The sequence below is a fragment of the Colias croceus genome, chromosome 10, assembly GCF_905220415.1.
Source record: "Colias croceus chromosome 10, ilColCroc2.1".
Classification (NCBI taxonomy): Eukaryota; Metazoa; Arthropoda; class Insecta; order Lepidoptera; family Pieridae; genus Colias; species Colias croceus.
The window spans coordinates 9,239,256-9,260,091 of NC_059546.1; the positions used below are offsets into that span (position 1 = coordinate 9,239,256).

At 34.6% G+C, this 20,836-nt stretch overlaps 2 protein-coding genes across 4 annotated transcripts; one reads left to right on the forward strand and one right to left on the reverse strand.

Moving 5' to 3' along the window:
* The first annotated feature begins 109 nt into the window (after nt 1–109).
* Nucleotides 110–3,648, forward strand: LOC123695129 (polycomb protein EED-like). Its single transcript, XM_045640863.1, has 7 exons — nt 110–260; nt 429–568; nt 1,040–1,211; nt 1,470–2,009; nt 2,240–2,392; nt 2,625–2,741; nt 3,184–3,648. Exons 1-7 carry the CDS (start codon nt 237–239, stop codon nt 3,271–3,273), a joined length of 1,236 nt encoding a protein of 411 aa, XP_045496819.1. The 5' UTR covers nt 110–236; the 3' UTR covers nt 3,274–3,648.
* Nucleotides 3,649–8,443: 4,795 nt separating this feature from the next.
* LOC123694981 (putative thiamine transporter SLC35F3) lies at nt 8,444–19,651 on the reverse strand. Of its 3 annotated transcripts, XM_045640636.1 has the most exons (10): nt 19,068–19,651; nt 18,693–18,845; nt 16,295–16,460; nt 15,765–15,943; nt 15,065–15,193; nt 13,503–13,692; nt 12,891–12,980; nt 12,428–12,557; nt 11,890–11,972; nt 8,444–10,545 (listed from the first exon to the last, which is right to left on the reverse strand). In XM_045640636.1, the coding sequence occupies exons 1-10, from the start codon at nt 19,380–19,382 to the stop codon at nt 10,454–10,456; spliced, it is 1,527 nt and encodes a 508-aa protein (XP_045496592.1). In that variant the 5' UTR covers nt 19,383–19,651; the 3' UTR covers nt 8,444–10,453. The 3 variants fall into 3 exon arrangements, with proteins under 3 accessions (XP_045496592.1, XP_045496594.1, XP_045496593.1); XM_045640638.1 differs by lacking the exon at nt 11,890–11,972 and having other exon boundaries at nt 12,437–12,557; XM_045640637.1 differs by lacking the exon at nt 11,890–11,972.
* Between the last annotated feature and the right edge of the window lie 1,185 nt (nt 19,652–20,836).

Consider the following 20,836-nt stretch of genomic DNA (forward strand, 5'->3'; position numbering starts at 1 on the left):
CTTTTTTCCTTATTTTTATTTATTTATTACTCGGAACGCATCAAAAAAATTTAACGTTTCCCGCTCAATTTGAATTTTGACAGTGACATTATAAAGTGACGTTTAGGACGCCACCGCCAGCTGATTTGTGGACTGTGTTAATTTATAAAATAATTTTGATTTTAAGGCCAAACTTGTATTAAATATCCTTATTTTTGTATCTTAAAAGGTGCATTATAATAAAAAGTGCTTATAGCATGAATTTCTCTGACAATGAAGCTGTGAGTATAAGGTTATTGGCACGTAATGTGATTCATGAATTGTGTCTGCAATCACATTAAAAAAGCATTGTGTTGCGTTTAAATAAGTGGTATATACAAACGTATTCCGTTTAAGTACATTCATACTTCTATATTTATTTAACGTAAGTGTCTCAATAATTTGTTTAGGATGATACATCGAGTGTCGAAAGTACTTCAAACACAGATAATACCTCTCGAAGTGAGACCCCTACAAATTCTCGTGTTAAGAAACGCAGACGGGGAAAGAAAAAAACAACAAAGCCTGTGAAACCTCCTTATAAGTTTAAGTAAGTGGTTGATGGTTCAATATTATTATTATATTATTCTGAAAAAATGTATTCTGAAAAAAGTTGGAAAAATATTTTCAACTAAGTATAGCATTTGTAGCTTTAAAAATATTAGGTTCGTTATGTTAAAATGCCACAGTCTATACATCGAAATAATACATTTGTAATGTGATATTAGCTTGTGATAATCTATACTAATATTATAAAGCTGAAGAGTTTGTTTGTTTGAACGCGCTAATCTCGGTAACTACTGGTCCGATTTGAAAAATTCTTTCGGTGTAAGATAGCCCATTTATCGAGGAAGGTTATAGGCTATATTTCATCACGCCACAACCAACAGAAGTGGAGCCACGGGGGTGAAACCGCGCGGAGCAGCTAATTATGAAATAAAACATTGAACACAATATTCAGTTCAATTCCCGATATATTTTTAAACATTGCGAGATATACTTACCAACAAATTAAATTCAGTTGTAGTGCCAAAGAAGATCACGGCCAGCCTTTATTTGGCTGTCAATTTAATCATCATCTGGGAGAAGGTGAACCTCAGATATTTGCAGTTGTTGGTAGCAATAGAGTATCAATTTATGAATGCCCAGAGTCTGGAGGCTTTAAATTCCTACAGTGTTATGCTGATCCTGATGTGAGTATGAATGATGTTACAATTGCTAAGTAATGAATTGGATTCTGAATACTATGTACCCATAGACTAAATGAATATAATACCATTTTCGTATTCCTGATAAATTTGTTTAATAAAAGTTTTCTATTTTTATTAACATAACAAAAATTGGAAATTTTGAAACTATGGAAAATCTTTATCTACCTAGTGTAAGGCAGTGTAAATAGCTAATCGCAATGCAATATGCATTCTTATTATTAGTATTTATAATAAACACAGGTGGACGAAACATTTTACACATGTGCCTGGTCATACGAAGAAGACACCAACCTGCCTCTTTTGGCGGTGGCCGGTTCCCGCGGCATCGTCCGCATCTTCCACCCCGCCACACAAACATGTATCAAGCACTATATTGGCCATGGTCACGCGATTAACGAAGTCAAGTTCCACCCCAGAGACCCTAACCTCCTTCTATCAGCTAGCAAGGATCATGCTCTACGATTATGGAATATCATGACCGATGTTTGTATCGCTATTTTCGGAGGTGTAGAAGGTCATAGAGATGAAGTGCTAAGTGCCGATTTTGATCTAAAAGGAGAAAGAATCATGTCCTGCGGTATGGACCATTCGTTGAAGTTATGGAGGCTCGATAAACCGTCCATGCATGAAGCGATCAAGCAGAGTTATAATTTTAACCCGCATCGCGCGTTGCGACCTTTCAATTCGTTGAAAGAACACTTTCCTGACTTCTCTACTCGTGATATACATAGAAATTATGTGGATTGTGTTAGGTGGATGGGTGATCTCATTTTATCTAAGGTAATATTCTGGCATAATTATTATGTGTATGTATTTAAATCTAGTGTGATAATGTTTTTTTTAAGCATTTCAACTGATCAACAAAATCATGAAGTTTTTAAACAAACTTCTCATAAACACTAAAAAATATGCACCATAATTCACTTCAAGATACTTTCAAATTTTTTTAATAAATGTGTTGATAATGTTTCCTTTCATTATCATGACTTAATATTGTTTTTTTTTTTCAGTCATGTGAGAATGCTATAATTTGCTGGAAGCCTGGGAGGCTAGAGGATACCGAATTACGTCCTGGAGACAATTCAGTGACGATAGTCCATAGATTTGATTATAACGAGTGTGAGATTTGGTTCATTAGGTTTGCTGTTGATTATAGCCAAAGGGTGAGCCACTTTATTGTATCTTGTAAACACAATTTTTTATTTAAAAGCAACAATACAAAATAATTGAACAGTAAAATGAAGGTGATAGTGTTGTAGTGTAAAATGTGCATGTCTAGAATATTTTTCCCATTCGGTTACTGATGGATTTTATGTGAAATAAAAAATCAAATTAAGAGGAATATATTTATTTATATCCACATAGATATAATCAAGCTTTTTCTTGCAATTCCAGGTGATAGCGTTAGGCAACCAGTGCGGCAAAACCATGGTGTGGGAGCTGGGCAGCGTGGCGGGCGGCTCGCGTGTGTCGCAGCTCGTGCACCCGCGCTGCGTTGCAGCCGTGCGGCAGGTGCGTGACCGTGACACGTGTGGGGACGTGTTGGCACGTGTGGGGTCGCATGACACGTGCGGGTACGTGTTGACACGTGCGGGGACGCGTTGTCACGTGTGGGGACGTGTTGGCACGTGTGGGGATCGCATGATACGTATAAAGTTTGCCTCACACGTCTAGCGGGTTGATTGACACGTGTGGCGTGATGACTCGTGTAGTTTTTTTTTTCGTAAGACGTGTAAGGCACGCGAAACACGTGTGGGGAGTTGCAACACGTTTGTGGGTTATGGGTGGTGACTCTTATGTGTGCTTCGTATAATAGAAGTCGTCAACACACGGCGGTATTTCTATTTAATATATCCAATAATTATTCTACTGTTTCAAATTTATTTTTAAAACTATTTTAATTTTATTAAACTAGATGGCGTTGCGATGATAAGAATAATTTTATATTTTGCAGGTGACATTATCAAGGAACGGCAAAGTTCTTCTGACTTGCTGCGACGACGGGACTATATGGAGGTGGGATCGAGTCAACAACACAAACTAACTACTTAGCATCTAAAATCCTAGTGTAAGGAAAATGTTAAGAAAAATTTACTGTATTTGAAAAAAGAATTTCCTCATAATATAAATGATATCACCATTTTATATGTGCGTAGCACATGTTAATTTCAATTAGATAAGTTATACAATAATATGTTTATTTTGATTATTTCTCAAATTAAAATTGTGATAAAGTAAACTACTGCCAGCTCGGTGCTTAGGTTTCTTGTGTGAAAATGCTAGTACAAAAAGACATTAGTCATAATTTTGTACGAATTAGTTCGCTAGTGTATAGTATTTGTAATGACATGTAATAGTTACATTTATGTAAAACAAATAATTTTAAGATCACGAATAAAGACTGGTTTTAGTCTAATAATCAAGCTGGTTTTATTTTATTTATGACATACTTTGAACCTTATATAGTTAATAGTTATACTAAACGGAGATGCTATAATATTTTAAATTACGACTTAGCTAGCTTTAGCACCTTTTCAACAATCCTAGAAACTAAGTGAGGGTACTCTTACTTTGGTCCTTCGTGTCGGATCTTAGTGTTATAGTAAGTTCAGGCTCAATTGGGAAATTCCACATAAATAAAAGACGAATTTACAAAAGTCTCATTTATTGACCAACGAATTACGTCTACGTATTAACAAATGAATCACAGGGGCCAAGGTGTTATCTCGAATCCTACTCGCTGTTACTCTAAATACGTGTTGTTTGTTCGTTTATTCGATTTGAGATATACGATTGTTTTCAGTGTCGTGCGATTAAACTATCGAAAATACCTTGATAAAGAGTAGGATAGGTAGGTGTGATAATAACTAGCTTCTAACAAAATCCTTAGATAAATGATCATGATAGAAAAATCATTGGATTCATACAAACATTGCCTTGAACCATGATCATATATCTCAAACCAGATAGCAATACACGATCTATATCTAAACATCGATAAACATTTATCAACTACATGAGACAATAACTACTAAACTCGACGATACAGTCATAAAAATTGGTAGATATATCGTAATCCAAATGTTATACCCAGAGCTATTGGCTTGAGCGCACTTGTTTTTTTTTTTGCACATACGTGCATGTTCTGTGTACTCAACACAGATAATAAATCACAACAATTTATCTACCACTTTTTAAATATCATAGACTAATCTACACTTAAATGACGCCATAATTGAATTTAGTCCATTCCAATTAAATTCAGTCTTTAAAAATTCTCTAATTAAACGAGCAACTATTATCAACATAACCAATGTATAAATAAAATATAAAATTCGATTTTATTATTCATCATTAAATACATCGTTTTATATAATTATCTTTTTAAAAAATCACCAAGTTCTAATAATAATAATCAGTTCTAACTTGTTATAAGAGAATCGCTATAAAATTTTAGATTGTGTGAGAGAGTGAAATTTAGAAGTCACATAAGTATAAAAGTGTTAGAAATATACTGCATGGACAAGAGTTTTGTTAGAGGGCTTTACTATCGTGTACTTAATCATCAAATAAAACAAAGCCTAATAAGCTAGGCTAGTTAACGTTAGCAAAGCCTCTAACATCAACTGATAACAAATATAGCATCAGTTCATCTAGCTAATGGAGGAGGAATGAAGTTAGCCGGAATTTCATTATCCATTAAATGCGAGATACATAGATAGCATAATAGATAAAGACATCACAATCTACACGACTATACAACGAAAACATAACTATCATAACGCTTAAAATTATAGGGTAGTTTGAAAAACTGCCCTTTTATACTTGTCATAGAGTAGGTATACATGTAAAATATTCTCGTCAATGTGCCAATTTCTAAAACATACGGACCTAGATGGCTATTCTAAAATATATCAACTTAATTGATATATCTGAACACAATAACAAATTATTTTCAAAATTACGCGCAATTCGTCCATCATATTTGAAAGCAGTCATAATTTTGGTAAAAATATATATTTAACAAAATATGACTAAAATGTGTACGCAGTTATTCAAAACATCTTTATAGCAACAAAAGATGTAGAATGCAGAAGCAGGTATTGTTAAAATAAACTCCAACATATATCCAAAATAATTGATATATCTGAGCAAAGATGAACTTGGAAAAACATTGTCAATACCCAAGTAGAAATAAACAGTACATGGCCTTCTACCATAAACAATTTTATGGCAAAGTTAAGTGTAAAGTATAAAATTCTTCTGTTATCTAAATCAGGTATATAGGATACATAGCATAGCAGTTTGCAATGTATTCTTATTCATAAACGCACAGCGTATCGTATTTACGTACTTTAGTCCTTTGTTGGGATATTTAGAGGAGTACAAGTAGCAACATTGTTAGTCTATGGTTTTCACCCGGATATATTTTCTATTATTCTAAGATGAGATCTTGAAAAAAATACAGTGTTGAATGCTGATAAAATAAATGAAACGAAAATAGACAAAACTGCTAATTCTATTAAATTTTGAAGAATACCGCAAAAATCAAGTCTTAGTCGAACAAAATAACCAAATCCAAAAATACGAGTTTGTTTAAAATGAAATAAAAAACTCAGGTATCATATTATAGAAGTCTGGTGTAGATAGCCAGTATTTTATGATTATTATAGCCATAGTTTTATCAGATTTAATCTAATGATTCCCACTAGAGTATTACCTAAAAAACCTCTGTCTAAGAAGAATAAGCGATAGAACTACAGTACTAAGTTACTTAGCCTACTTCGAATCTAGCAAGGAATAAACTACGCCTAAATTGGGGCTTTCTAATAGTAATGTAAATAAAATGTTAATTTGAGAAGTGTAAATAAAACTAATGTTATAGAACGAACCTATATTGAATAACAAAACCAAATACAGAATAATAAAAATAGTGTTCATCTGATAAATAAAATATCTAATAATGTTAAAGTAAAATTATGGTACTTATACACTAGATAACAAATGACCAAAATGTCTTAGTAGATTAGGTACATAAAAAGTGGTAAGTCCCTCATATTTGATCAAATGTGCCTAGTGTACATGTAACATAAAACAACGGAAAAAATAAAAACCAAAAATATCAAACTAAAGGTGTAAAAATAAAAACTTGAATCGTGTTACACTAAAAATGCATATAAAGTATAGTTACTATGTAAGGCAAAACTAATATTTAAACTTATTTCTATTATTTTATATCGATTGCTACATGACTAGGTTTATAGGTACCAGAATATCTGTAGTATTAAAAAAATTAATCTGTTCTAGGATTTATGAAATATAAATTATTTCAAGACACTACTGTGTATCAAAATAGATTTTCAATAAAGAGAGATTTCTTAAAGACAAGTTGGAATTGAATCAACTAATTTTACGTTTCTGATTGGACTCTTTGGCCCCACTTGTGCTTCAAAGTTTTATTGGGGCCAGAGCTTGAAAATTTTACTATAAATATGAATTTTCGTATTTACGATTTAGGATTCTCATGGAAGATATTCAAACTAGTTTTTTTTTATAAGCCAAGGACTAATTTGACATTTACTTCTGCTCTGCTAAAAAGTAGTGCAATAACAAAAATATTTTCTGTAGGTATTAAGTATTTACCAATACAGAAAAATCTTATTCTCTCTTTAAATGAAACTTATCATTGTGAAGTGTTTTTGAATCATTATAAAGATCCTTCATATACAGAGTGTTCTATGTATTTGTGTAATAAATCACAATGTCACGGTATATAAATAAAATCGTGACAATCTGAATCTCCTTAAAATACCTAACCTATAAAACAGTATGAGTGGAATAAACTAAATCATCACAGTTAACAAAAGAGATCATTTTATGACTAGAAATATAGATGCCAATTGCAACAACACTTAAAAAATAAAGAAAATATATATAATAACTTATAATAAAGGACTTAAACTTATATAAAACTTAAAAGAGATGACAGGAAACATAATTTTAAATTCGTTTTTACTCTACAGGAAGCCAACTATTAAAACTTTAAATATTACGAAAATTTTCGCACATTTAAAAGGTTTTCCCTACTGAGGCAACTACGCGTAGTGTTCACAACATCAATTATTTTTTAGACTTAGAAAAAGGTGCAACAATGGTAATATAATATATTATAATATAATTTAGGTACATATTTCTACCAATAGTTTGCTCAGATTAATTTGGAATAAACATTTTTGACAAACACATTTAAGTGAGTATGTAAAATATAATTTAAAATGTTTCTTACAAAACTACAAAAATATGAACTACTCTAAAACTTAATTGTTTGTACATAATATATTTCCAATTAAATTATTTCCATTCGCATTACTACAAACATATAATAATGAATTTACATTAAATATTTCACGTATTATAAATGTGCGACTCTGTACCTATACATGCACCATACTTACATCAATTTTGAGATACATTATGGCGGAGTTTTTCAGAAAAACAATTGATAAAAATAGTCGTCTGTTTTCACTTCATGGATACCAATTACCATACAGAACTCTGATCACGGAAGGTAGTGTATATCCTGACATAAATAAAAAGGTTACAAGGATAAAATCATGTTTAAATTCCTTTTCTATGGCCTAAAAGCCGTGTCAAAGCCACTAATCTCCTAGAAACGTCAATAGTTTTTCTGATAAATCCACGCCAAACAATAATCGACAACTATTTTTACAGCATAACATTCTTAACACACATACATATCATGAACTGTTTTCAATTACAAATTGTAATTCCTATAAAAATTACGTTATTGCCATTTGGTTATATTCGAGATGAAATTGGAGAAATGACTTAGATAAATTTAATATTGGTAAAAATGTATCGACAACTACAAGACTTCGTTTTCAAACACCCATCGTCTTTTCTTCACAGCTTCTTTCATTATTAAGCACCCACATTTACAATATATTAAATGAGATGTGATTAAAACACAACCTTTAACAATCTACTTGGAACCTCACGAGTACTACTGTACCCTTTAAAGTTATATCGGTCTCGAAGGACCAAAATGTTTAATGAACTATGTACATACAAATCTCATTCATTAATACCACATACGATGCATTTTTTTAACCATTCTTACGATGAAAAGTTATTAAATTTCGTAACACGTATTTTCAATAATAATTCTAGAACTTTCCAGCTTCAATGATTACCCTTTCAATGAGCAATTAGTATATCGACTAGTAGTAAAATCAAATGGAAAGTAAAATAACATTTCTTTAATAATAAAGAGAATACACCACTCATCTTTGAGGTATTAAGCCGACTGTACACTCTCGTCGAGTTTTGATTCCTGCTTAATGTAATCCTGAGCGTAAGTGATATGTGCATCGTAATATTAGTAGTAAAAACGTGGCAGTGCTCGTTTTTATCTTTTTGAAGAAAAAGTAGAGCAATATAATATTAAATAGTTTTTAATGTAAACAAAAGCTCACGCACTCAGTATTCCTATTATTTGTGTTCGGGTGAGAAAATTAAACTATTGATCATATCTTAAATTGTTGTAAAACCTATTGCATTATGGCACCACATTCACAGATCACTTGCAGTATATAATTGACACTCTTAAAAAACGTAAACGCATTGATTAAGAGTCATAGACAACATACAATACAAAAGGAAAAGCAATAATCATTAATTATGAACTTTAAAACCGAAACTAGTAAGAACTATGTTCAACCTTGCGAGTAGTTCAATTTTTAACATAGAGTACATTATAACTACCTACAGTGTACTCTATGTATGAAACAACCAAATGCACTAATCTCAACGAGAGTGTAGAGCCGGCTTTAAGAATATCACATAATTACAATTTCGAACAAATAACTGAAACATTAATTGCTTTATATTTTCAATGAGTCAATCGGCATTCGTTACGATTCTTATTTTATCAACGCATGGAATCATCGCAACTAAATCCTTTTGAAACTAGACGATCTTTAAGCATTCAATGTTCAAGTTATTTGTTGAAATATAAAGAGTAACGATTACCATAAATAAGACAAGATTGGATTCAATAATGACAATTGAACAAAATCAGTACTCTATGTAGAGCCGTCTGAACAAATATAGAGCCAGTTATGTCACTTGCATAGAGTATTAAAGCCAGTCGACAAAGCATGTACTCAAGTAGAGTCAAAGGAAAAACAACACAGAGTACTGATCAGGTATTGTCGAGAAATGTAGAGCCGTTGGAATAATTTTAAGCACAGATCAAGTAGAGTCTGTGAAAAAAGAGAAACGTCCAGGAATAGAGAGCGCCTGCTAATTAACGGTTTTGGTAATGTTAACAACGATGCTCTCTCAATGTTAGAATCTAACGGCTCCATACTGCCACGACGATTCTCTTTGCACAGACCATAGAGTCCTCACATTGTCACGACGCTCTATGCACAGACCATAGACTCCCCAAATCGTCGCCGCACTCTTCACACTTGCTAAAGACCCGTTACACTGTCGCGGCACTTTTTCACGAACCATAGACTGTCGATAGAGTAGCGGAACTTTATCACCGACATCAAACTCTTCATAAAGCCGTAACACTTTTCCACCAACCACAAGCTTTTCATAGAGCCACTGCACTTTTTCACCAACCACAGATTCTTTAAAGCGCCACAGCCCACTTTCCGTAGCATGTAGATGCGCCTCAACACTTTCGATAGCGGGTATCTTCGCGACATAGAGCACAGATGGTAGAGGCACTTCTTCCATACTTTCCACAGACTGTAGAGTCGCGATATAGAGCGCAGATTGCAGCGGCGCTACCACGCTCCCCGCAGACGGTATCGTGACGTCATCGAGGACAGAAGGTCGAGGCGCTACCATGCTCCCTGCAGGCGATATGGTCGCAACGTAGAGCACAGAGTGTAGCTGCACTTCCACACTCCCCGCAGACGGTATCGTAGCGACATAGAGCGCAGAGTGCAGCGGCTTGGCGAAATAGAGCGGAGACTGCAGCGGCGCTTCCATACTTTCCACAGACGATAGAGTCGCGACATAGAGCGTAGAATGCAGCGGCGCTACCACGCTCCCCGCAGACGGTATAGTCGCGACATAGAGCACAGAGTGCAGCGGCGCGGCCACATAGAGCACGGAGCGTAGAGTCGCGGCGTAGAGCACGGAGCGCTTGCGAGGCGGTCACCGCACGCGGCCCGAGGGAGACCTCAGGTGCGAGCGAATGTATCCGGTTCGGTAGTCCACGGTGTCTCGGTTTCGGCCGGAGCCGTCATGCCCGCGTTGACGACGACGGCTCCATCTGTATAGCACGGGCTTTATGGAACTCATGTTGCGGGACACGGTCTTTGTATTCAATCTCTCTGTTATTAATAAGCTGGCAACATTTATATTTTTCAAGAAATGTGTTTAGGCTTACCAGCTAACAACGTTTTTTTTTTATATTTTTTTTCTATTTCTATTCGAATAGTGTAGATAGATTGAATATAAAGACCGATTGTTAGCATTTTGAGGGAAATAAATATTCCTGCATAAAAATTTCATTCTAGCTTATTCCCATCTAACAGTAAAAATAATACATATTAAGAGCACCCTTTATAATAATAAAATAGTTCACAGTAAATATATATTTGAAAGCATTGTCAAACCCAATTATTTACAACTCATATTTCTGTCTTAGCTCTTTCTATCCCAATCCCAATACAATATAAACTAGCATTAACACACTTTTAAGGTACACACGCGAAAATTACAAACAAAATATTTTCAACCGTTAAGGGTGTATGGAACTAACTACGAATCATTCACGAGTACAAAACTCATATAACTTTATGACTGCATTTATTCTACGTATCGCATCCTAAGGGAAGTCCACACGATGAGAATGAACTCGATCTATCGATTTTCTTATATCTATAGCTAATGACACAATATACACACACAACCAGTAGGGAAACTTCATACAACACGTTCTAAATGGCTCACGCACACAGGCAAGCGTGTTTACTACAATCGTAAGGGTATTATTACAATTGACAGATATAAGAATACCCTTACGACCATAGAAATCTAAATAACAAGACACTAGAAGTCGTACTCGTGCGTGACCTTGTCGCCACTCAGGTGACTTTCACACCACCAGTGTGTTCGTTACTGTTCAGTTGCTCTGGAGACGTATGAGTGTAAACATGGTGTGTTTCAGCATTTCCCATTGCGGAAATTCTTCCACGAGTTGTAATTATACTAATAAAGGAATAATATTTCATCGGTAAATATTTTTTTTAGAAATGATGCAGTTTTTCCTTAAAATTATAGAAAATTTACAAGTATTACGAGTGTCATCATAGTAATCGAAATAACAATGAATGACACAGTCGACCATTCTTATTATCACGTTTGACACAAATTTCAACCTTATTTCTATGAGTTTACGTTCAAAGTTCAGTTTCCATTGAAAATTAACAACCTCTGTTGTAGAAGTCTCATATACGTCTTGTTATTTAGATTTCTATGCTTACGACTCTCGTGAGCGTGACGTGAGCCATTTCGAACGTGTTGTATAAAATTTACCTACTGGTTGTATCTGTATATTGTGCTAATGATTTGGACAGATGTATACACACAACACTACGGGGTCGTTCGATACCTGTGGACACGTAAACCAAATCAGCCATGTAGTCCGTATTGTGTTGTCGGTGGAGTCTGTCCTTTCTCAATTTGTAGTGTTCCCTAACAAATTACATTCATACAATGTTGTTAGACCATCTCATCGTCTGTACGAACTTAATGTTAATAATTTAAGCCAATTACTCTATTCCACCATATTTCAAAAATAATAATTTAAGACTCATAGAGCAAAAATAGTAAGTAAGTAAGCAGAAAACCAATTTCATATTTTTCCTTCAAAATTGAGGGTAGTTTCACAACTCGTTTGAAAAATTGGCTTATTTCCCAACAAATTTTACCTCCATCTTTAAACAGCCTCTACACTAATTATTTATTACCCACATATGTAGGAGAAAGGAGAAGTGAGTTTGTAATAATACAAACTCTTTCGCTCCCCCCTTCCAAAGTCTACCCATACTATAAAAAATACCTTCAAAATTTCCCATATATCCCCTGCCCCCACCCCAACACATACAAGCGAGACGATAGCCAAGCGCGGATCTAGCAAGGTGCCAAACCTGAGCAACCTCATGATGTAATCGGGCCAGTTGTCCGGGAACATGACGAGGAAGAAGCCCACAGCTATTAGAATTATACCAGATAACTTCATGCCCTCGAAGCACACGCCGTAGAACGCCACGTCCAATGCTGGAATAAATTTAATGAACAGATAGTTTCGAACATTTCAAATACCAATTTTTTACTCTTTTTTATAAAACAATAAGTGATTCAAATTCTTAGCATAGAGGAAAGATTCCGAAAGGCCTACTGTCGGTAGCTGTGTATAAATAGAAAAAGTTAAAAACTTTTAGAAATACAGACAGGATCGCTGATTTCTATTTTCCCATGGAATTAAATGACAAAATAGTAGTGCCACACTGCTGCCCATGCGCAAGTGGAAAAAGATAGGGGACCACGATATTTTCTCTATTACAACGTTCCCTTTTAAAAAAGTATGAATAGAAAGTGATGGACACTTACCAGCAGAAACGGGAACAGCCGTGATGAGTGCGAGCGAGACGAATATATTGTATGTCACCAAATTGCCGAATTGGAAACCCATGTGAAACACTGAAATTATATAAAGTTAAAAATGGTTACAACAATTGGACGTAAGAAAAGAATTTTATAGTTTGTGAAAAAGTGCAGACTGAAAAACTTAAAATATATTACATTTCAAATAGAGCACAATATTTTACGCTTTGATATATTACGTATATTCATTTAAACACTTTGCATCCTTAGCTAGAGCTGCTCTACATTATCCATCCCTCTAGCTAGCGCTGCTCTGCACGCTTTATCTAAAGAGATAAGCCGCTGTACATACTCTCTATCCCTCTAGCTAGAGCTACAGCCGCTCTAAATTCTCTCTATCCCACTAGCTAGAGCTAGAGCCGCTCTACATACTCTCTATCCCTCTAGCTAGAGCTAGAGCTGCTCTAAATTATCCGTTGCTCTAGCTAGAGCTGCTCTACATACTCTATCTTTTTACCTAGAGCTGCTCTACATACTATCTATCCCTATAGCTAGAGCTGGAGCTGCACTACATACTCTCTACCCCTATAGCTAGAGCTAGAGCTGCTCTACACGTACCTAGCATAGCAACACTGGCGATCAACAGGTGCATCCACGGCATCCTGTGCGCGGGCAGCAGCTCGGTCCCCGTGAGGTAGAGCGCGAGGCACACCGGCCACAGTAGAGTGGCATTGACCACGCCCAGTATGGAGAAGAATAACGCGCGCTGGCCCGTGTTCACTTCGCCCATCACTTTTCGAAATAGCACCTGTTTGGAAGTTTTTTTTTCACATAAGTGCCAATTCGGGTAGTTTCAGAAGATGACTTATATCTGTAACGCTGTGCGGTATATAATTTGTAAATTTTTGATTTTGTATGGTATGGACTACATACTTCTCATGTACCTAATAAATTATATGAGTCCTCTGGTTAATTACTAGTTTAACGAGCTACCAACTCAACGATCCGTAATAATGGTAGGTTCGAAACAATTTAAAGAATACTAAAATTGCTAAGTTAGTGTAACTGTTTAGGTACGGGCAGTAAAGCTCTTATTCTCGCTATAATAACCATTTTATTCAATCTCAATATTTATAAACTTGAAATCCATAATAACCCTAAATATAGAAAGCATGTAATAAAAAATCAATCGCCAAGAAAGTCGTATTAAAGAAATAAACGCAATCAAAGTTTGCGTTAAAATAATAATATTGTTGTGTTTATCGAAATATGGGGTCACAGGCAACGTACTATTAGTTAGCTGCCCTTAATGTGATATGACACGCCACACTCGTACAATTCAAAGAAAAACGTCAATCAAAATTAAATGCTCATTTAAAAACAAGGTACCTAGGTAATTATTTATTTTAAATTATTATTGGAATTGCAATATTTTGAACATATTATGCGTAAACCTACACCTAGTAAACATGTTGCAAAAGCTGTCTTAGTTTTTGTGTCCTAATAAAATATAATACTGGTCAATATTTACGGAATTATAAAATCTCACAAGCAAAAATTTGGTTAATTTTTTATCTATGGTGTAATTATAAAAACTCCCGTAGTTTTGAAGATCAATACCGCTAGTAGTTTCAGAACCGGTTTCTAAGAATTGGAACAATCAATTAATCGTGCATAATTCATAAGGTTCGGCTGAAAGTTCAGAAGTTTAACATAGTTTGATGTGATGAGGGTACTCAAACAAAAGTCAGTAATTTATCCAACATTGAAACGAGGAAAGTTATTAAAGTGTTTGATATAATAATCATAAATAGGACCTTGATTAATTAACTCAAAAGTCATTTGAATACGTAATCTTGATTTGGGCAAACACAATCGGACCTCGTGTACCGAGATCGCGTGTTTGAGATGTTTTGGTGATTTATCAAACATTCAAAGCACGCAATCTTAAAAACTATAAGAAATGGACTTACAATAATAAAGTTTTGTGTAGTTTCATATTTTCAAGGTTATCGGAATATCGTTTCATTTCTATTCAATTATAATAAGGATCCGAATACACAAACTTTAAACAGGCTGGCAGGATGCAATGTCAATAATCATGAGAGAAATAATAAATAAAATTTAAACTCCTATCATAATCGATTTGCAACAAATTTTGTAGATCTGTCCACACATACCTTGAATATAGCGAAGCCGGCTGCCGCGCACGCAGCGAGCACAACACCGCCGAGCGTCGAGTTGCCCGTGATGCCGTCCATGTACGCGAGTAGTGCGATGCCCGTGTCGCACAGGATCGCCGCCACGATCTGTACAGATATACCAGTCTGTATAGGTATGGTCCTTCGAGCCGGATTCGTACTTATTACAGTGTTATAATCAAAGATGCAGAGTGGTCCTTTGAGCCGGATTTGTACACATTTTTTTAAAGCTAAGATATAATTACGTCGAATTCCTAGTTCCTACCGACTAAAACCTCACTGTGTACCAACGCACTGCTTGAGACGGGATGCGGAAACACTATCGCAATCTTCCGCATGAATATAGATACATAGTGGTACTGATCCCTGAACTACATTCTTACCTACACTATTGCTATTACAGATGTAGATAGTAGTCATTAAAGCCGGATTCGTAGTTATTCTAGTGTTATGACATATGCACAGAATGGTCCTTCGAGCCGGATTCATACGTTTGCTAATGTTTTTACTTTGGCGGGTAGAAAATATTTACCTATATTTTTGTGTTTGATCTTCGGACTATTTTATTCTATTTAAGACGGTATTAGTAAACAAGAATCGAAAGGGATTTTATTTTCGCTATAACTTCAATTACGAATTAATAAATTAACACATAATAGTAAGTAGAACAATAACTTACCCGGACACCCACAAACTGCTCATGTAGTATGACCCAAGAGAGCAAGTAGATACAGGAGACATTGGTTGCGAACAGAGCCACCACGTCCGTGGAGAGCAATATCTTTAGAGCGTACGTGTACATGTAGATGGTCACAACCCACAGCAGGCAGAACAGCCCGCAGCGACTGAGGAAACGGGCTGGCGGACAAAGGAATTGATTATTATAAGTTTATTTTTATATCAATCTATTGATTTATTTATTAAAAAAATTGGTACTTTTGGTAGAATACCACTCTTTGCATAGCTAGTCTTCCTGTTAATGAGAAAGCTTTCTAACAAGGAATAGTTTTAAATCATCAAGGTTCAGTAATGCTGTTGATTAGCCATTGTGAAAACATTATATAAAACGAAAGTATAAGAAAGTAGTGACTAAACATTTTCAATTTTTAACTGCTGAATAATGTATTTTAGTATGCTGAATGTTTACATTAGTATAAATTGTGTCATTAAGTAAATATTTTGATTATTTAAATTTTTAACTATACTTACCAAAAGTGAAGCCCTTTTCTTTGAAGTCATTAAATGCATCGCATGCAATGGCGTTAGCTGATTTACACTTATTATGTATAAGTACCACAATAAGATATATCGGATAGAACAATATAAGCCAGTTGGTACAGAACCATGCTGTGAAGAATGGCGCATTGTACAAATGCTGAAACAATTTGTTTTATTATAATTTACATGTAACAAGTACAAAAACATAGCCTTTATTCATTTTCTTAACAATACTATAGATGGTGCTAAGACATTAAGTTGGTTAGGTACACAAATGTTAAATAATATCAAAATAACATGTAACTATATGAATGAGCTGTATAACCTTTTATATGTCGCCGTCATCTGGTTGAATCTGCTATTAGATTGAATGACTAGCGCATTCATTGAATGACTAGCGCATTCATTGAATGACGACATTCAATTGAATGACTAGGCTGAATGTTGATTAAAAAAGAGTCACTCAACATCCAAATAGTTTGTAATATAGGCTATAGCCCTTACATATAGAAAGCCCAGAACGTTTTTCATGCTCGGCATATTGTTGAATGACTAGCGAGATCATTGAATGACAACAAAATTTACTTTTTAACCGACTTCAAAAAAAAGGAGGAGGTTATCAATTCGGCCGGTATGTTTTTTTTTTATGTATGTACACCGATTACTCCGAGGTTTCTGAACCGATTTACGTGATTCTTTTTTTGTTCGATGCGGGATGGTGTCGAATTGGTCCCATAAAAAATTTATTCGGATAGGCCCAGTAGTTTTTATTTTATGAGCATTTTTGTCTGTATTTGTTAATGTTGCAAGTGCAAGTTTGAAGTCGGTTGTTTTTAACGCAGTTATCACTTGTTCCAAACATTCACAAGCAGATGGTTGCATTGAAATAAAAAAAAAAAAACCACAAATCTAACTTAGCCCATCCAGTTATCCAAACCAACAACTATGCTAAATGACATTAACTAGTCCAAGACTTATGTTACATTTAACAACATTCTTTAGTCATTCAATTAAATGTTGTCATTCATTGAAGGCACTAGTCATTCAATCAAATAGCAAATTCAACCAGATGCCTGCAACATGTACAAAACCTAATATACCTACATTGTACTACTTATATTATTTAGTGCAAGTTTGTGAGGATGGATCTTTCTGTATATGATTGTTTGTTACTTCTGTGAAACAGCTGATACAATATATTATATGAAATACATTTAATTAAAAAAGTAACAATATATGTAACTAGCTTTCCACCCGCGGCATCGCCCGCGCAGTCAAAGAAAAACCCGCATCGTTCCCGTTCCCGTGGGATTTCCGGGATAAAACCTATCCTATGTCCTTTCTCCGGTATCAAAATGTCTCTATGCCAAATTTCATGAAAATTGGTTCAGTAGTTAAAGCGTGATTGAGTAACAGACAGACAGACAGACAGAGTTACTTTCGCATTTATAATATTAGTATGGATTAGTAAAAATATAGTTTTACCCACAAACACACAAATGAAGCCAGTAGCTTACTAGTTTTTTCACATGTAAAAATAAGTTTTTAGAAAAAAAAAGGCATGGTAGCTATCCAAATATATGATTAATGAATGGATATTTCTGAAGAAAGTGTATAGGTACAATATGTTTCTAGTGAATTGTTTTTATAAAATAAAAAATTTTTTTTTGAATTATTGGAATAAATAATTTATTTTTCCACTTATTTACAACACAATATGACACAAGCACATACTATTAATTCTACAATTCTTAAATTTTTGTACATTTTAAGCTATTGCATAGCTTCTATCGCGGGCCTTGGGTGCGGGGACCGAATCCAGAAATTGCGTAACGAAAAACCTCACGCTCCCCACTACGACGGGCACGGAGGTGTGGCTTGAAGGCATGCTATGCTATGCAATAGCTTTACCGCGGCAGTCCCCGAGTGCCATACGTCACATCACGTCATAAGATTTGACCACATCAGGAAAGCAACCAACTAGCAACTATGCTAAATATTATTCATGGTTTTTGTGTCTACAGAAGCTTGGCATTTATACAATTATCCAATTATGGACTGATACATGAATTAAAAATAGTGTTTTATTGTTTCTTACTATTAAGTATGAAATATTAGTATTATTTAATGACTCATAACAGTAATACAGTTATGGTTATTATATACTAGTTAAACGCCCGCAGCTTCGCCCGCTTTGTCTAAAACCTAATTAATTATATACTAAAACCTTCCTCTTGAATCACTCTATCTATTGAAAAAACTGCATCAAAATCAGTTGCGTAGTTTTAAAGATTTAAGCATACAAAGGGACATAGGGGCAGAAAAAGCAACTTTGTTTTATACTATGTAGTGATAAGTGAACACATCTAACAGTAAAGTTAATACTCACATGTGTGCGAAATCTTGATGTGTAATTATTGAACATAGAAAAATCTGCACTATGTATAGGGGAGTAGTCTTGTAAGTATAGATATTTTATACAATGGGTCACTGTTACCCATGAAGCAACCAATGTAAGCGTAACACAAACTCCATAGTAGATCTGGAGACAATACAACCATTTAGGAGCTCATAAATAAATAAGTGTATATATAAAAAATACTTCAAATATTCTGTGTGATATAAAATATGTATCATGGATATTTTGTGCATTTCTCTGTGATATTATTGATATTTGACAGTATTTTCTTATAGTATTATTACATTTTTGGAGACAGTTCTTAATTATATTATAATGTTTAATGTATGCTGTATTTTTACTTACCTTTTTAGCGATCTTTGAACAGCAGCGTGGGCAACGTTTATCTCGTAGCTGCCTTTCTTCATCCTGACTGCTTGCAGCTGACTCGCTAAAGGTTTGCTGTAAAGAGGGCTGGGTAGTAAGAGGAGGTGCGGAAGACACGGAGGTCTGTGGCGTAAGGGGTGCTCGAGGGCTCAACGGTGTCGGGGGCCCATTCGGACGCTCACGTTCTACATCAATACTTCGATCAGTCTCAACTTCTTCGCTTGTAATTATAACGGACGGTGCTCGTACTCTTTTCGGATTAAAGATTGTAGGGACGTCTCCATCCCTTGCCATATTGTTGTTATTTAAAACATCTTGATGATTTCAGCCATTCTACTTCCAGTTTTCACTAAATTTAATTTAAAATATCTTTCGCAAAAAACATAAATATAATGGAATTAATAATTCTTCCATCGCTCCCATTAATATCATTACAGTATGTATTTAAAATGATTAAAAATTATTGTCACAATTTACAGACAGCGCTCAACCACAAAATACTTGTAATAAAAACATTTTCCACCGTAAACTTTTCACCGTAAACCCATTTTCTAAATTTTCCTATTTTCGTCTCAAAAGTCAAAGCTCAAAGCTGCATTGCACGATAGAGATGGGAAGATATTTGCTATTGCCAGTATTAAAATTAATTTCATGTGCGAGTCATGTTGTGTGTTGTACACTAATAAGACGTAACAATACATGTGAAAGAGTGTTATGGGTCATTTCTATTTAATATTTTAACTCTAAGTATTTTAATAATTTGTCTATGTCCTTAAATCTTTAAAACTACGCAACGGATTTTGACGTGGTTTTTTTAACAGATAGATTGATTCAAGAGGAAGGTTTTAATATATAATTTATTAAGTTTTAGACAAAGCGGGCGAAGCCGCGGGCGGTTAGCTAGTATACTATAATTTATTATAATAATACTACTGTGAAGTATAAACATAGATAATAAATAGTTTTCATTTCATATATTATCTGTTGTCACTTTGATTCTTTGACACTTGTACGATTGCATCATAATTCATTGTTCGTTGTTCAATAAAACCGCTCATCATATTTTCTCGGACCTTTTATTTAACAATCACTACGTTGCATGGTGTCAGAAGCGGTTGTAAAGTATGTAATAAGAAAATATATGAGAAAGCTGTGAAATGACGACATCCGACGCAGTGGCTGGAATAAAGCCGCCAGCTAACCTACAATTAATTGACGCCGACAAGTCAACGTGTTGGACAAGGTGGGTGCAACAATTTGACTGGTATGCCACAGCAATACAATTAGACAAAAAACCAGCCGCAATCCAGGCAGCAACTTTTATGGCGGTCATAGGCCCAGACGCCATCGAAATATTTAACAGTTTTAACCTTGTCGACGCGGAAAAAAATGATATTGAAATCATTAAAAATAAATTCAAAGAATATTTCGCGCCGAAAAAGAACATATCTTTTGAACGATATGTATTCTTTAAGATCGAACAAAACGAGGACGAAGTATTTAATGAATTTTTAATCAAAATAAAAACTCAAGCAAGTAAATGCGAATTTAACAACTTACTGGATGAAATGATAAAGGATAAAATCGTTTTTGGAATTAGATCAAATCAGGTTAGAGAAAAATTACTAACGGAAGAAAATTTGGACTTGACAAAAGCAATAACGATCTGCAAAACTAGTGAACAAGCATCTAAACAATTAGATGAATTTGATAGTAAAAATAAAGTTTTTGCTGTGAAAAATAAAAGA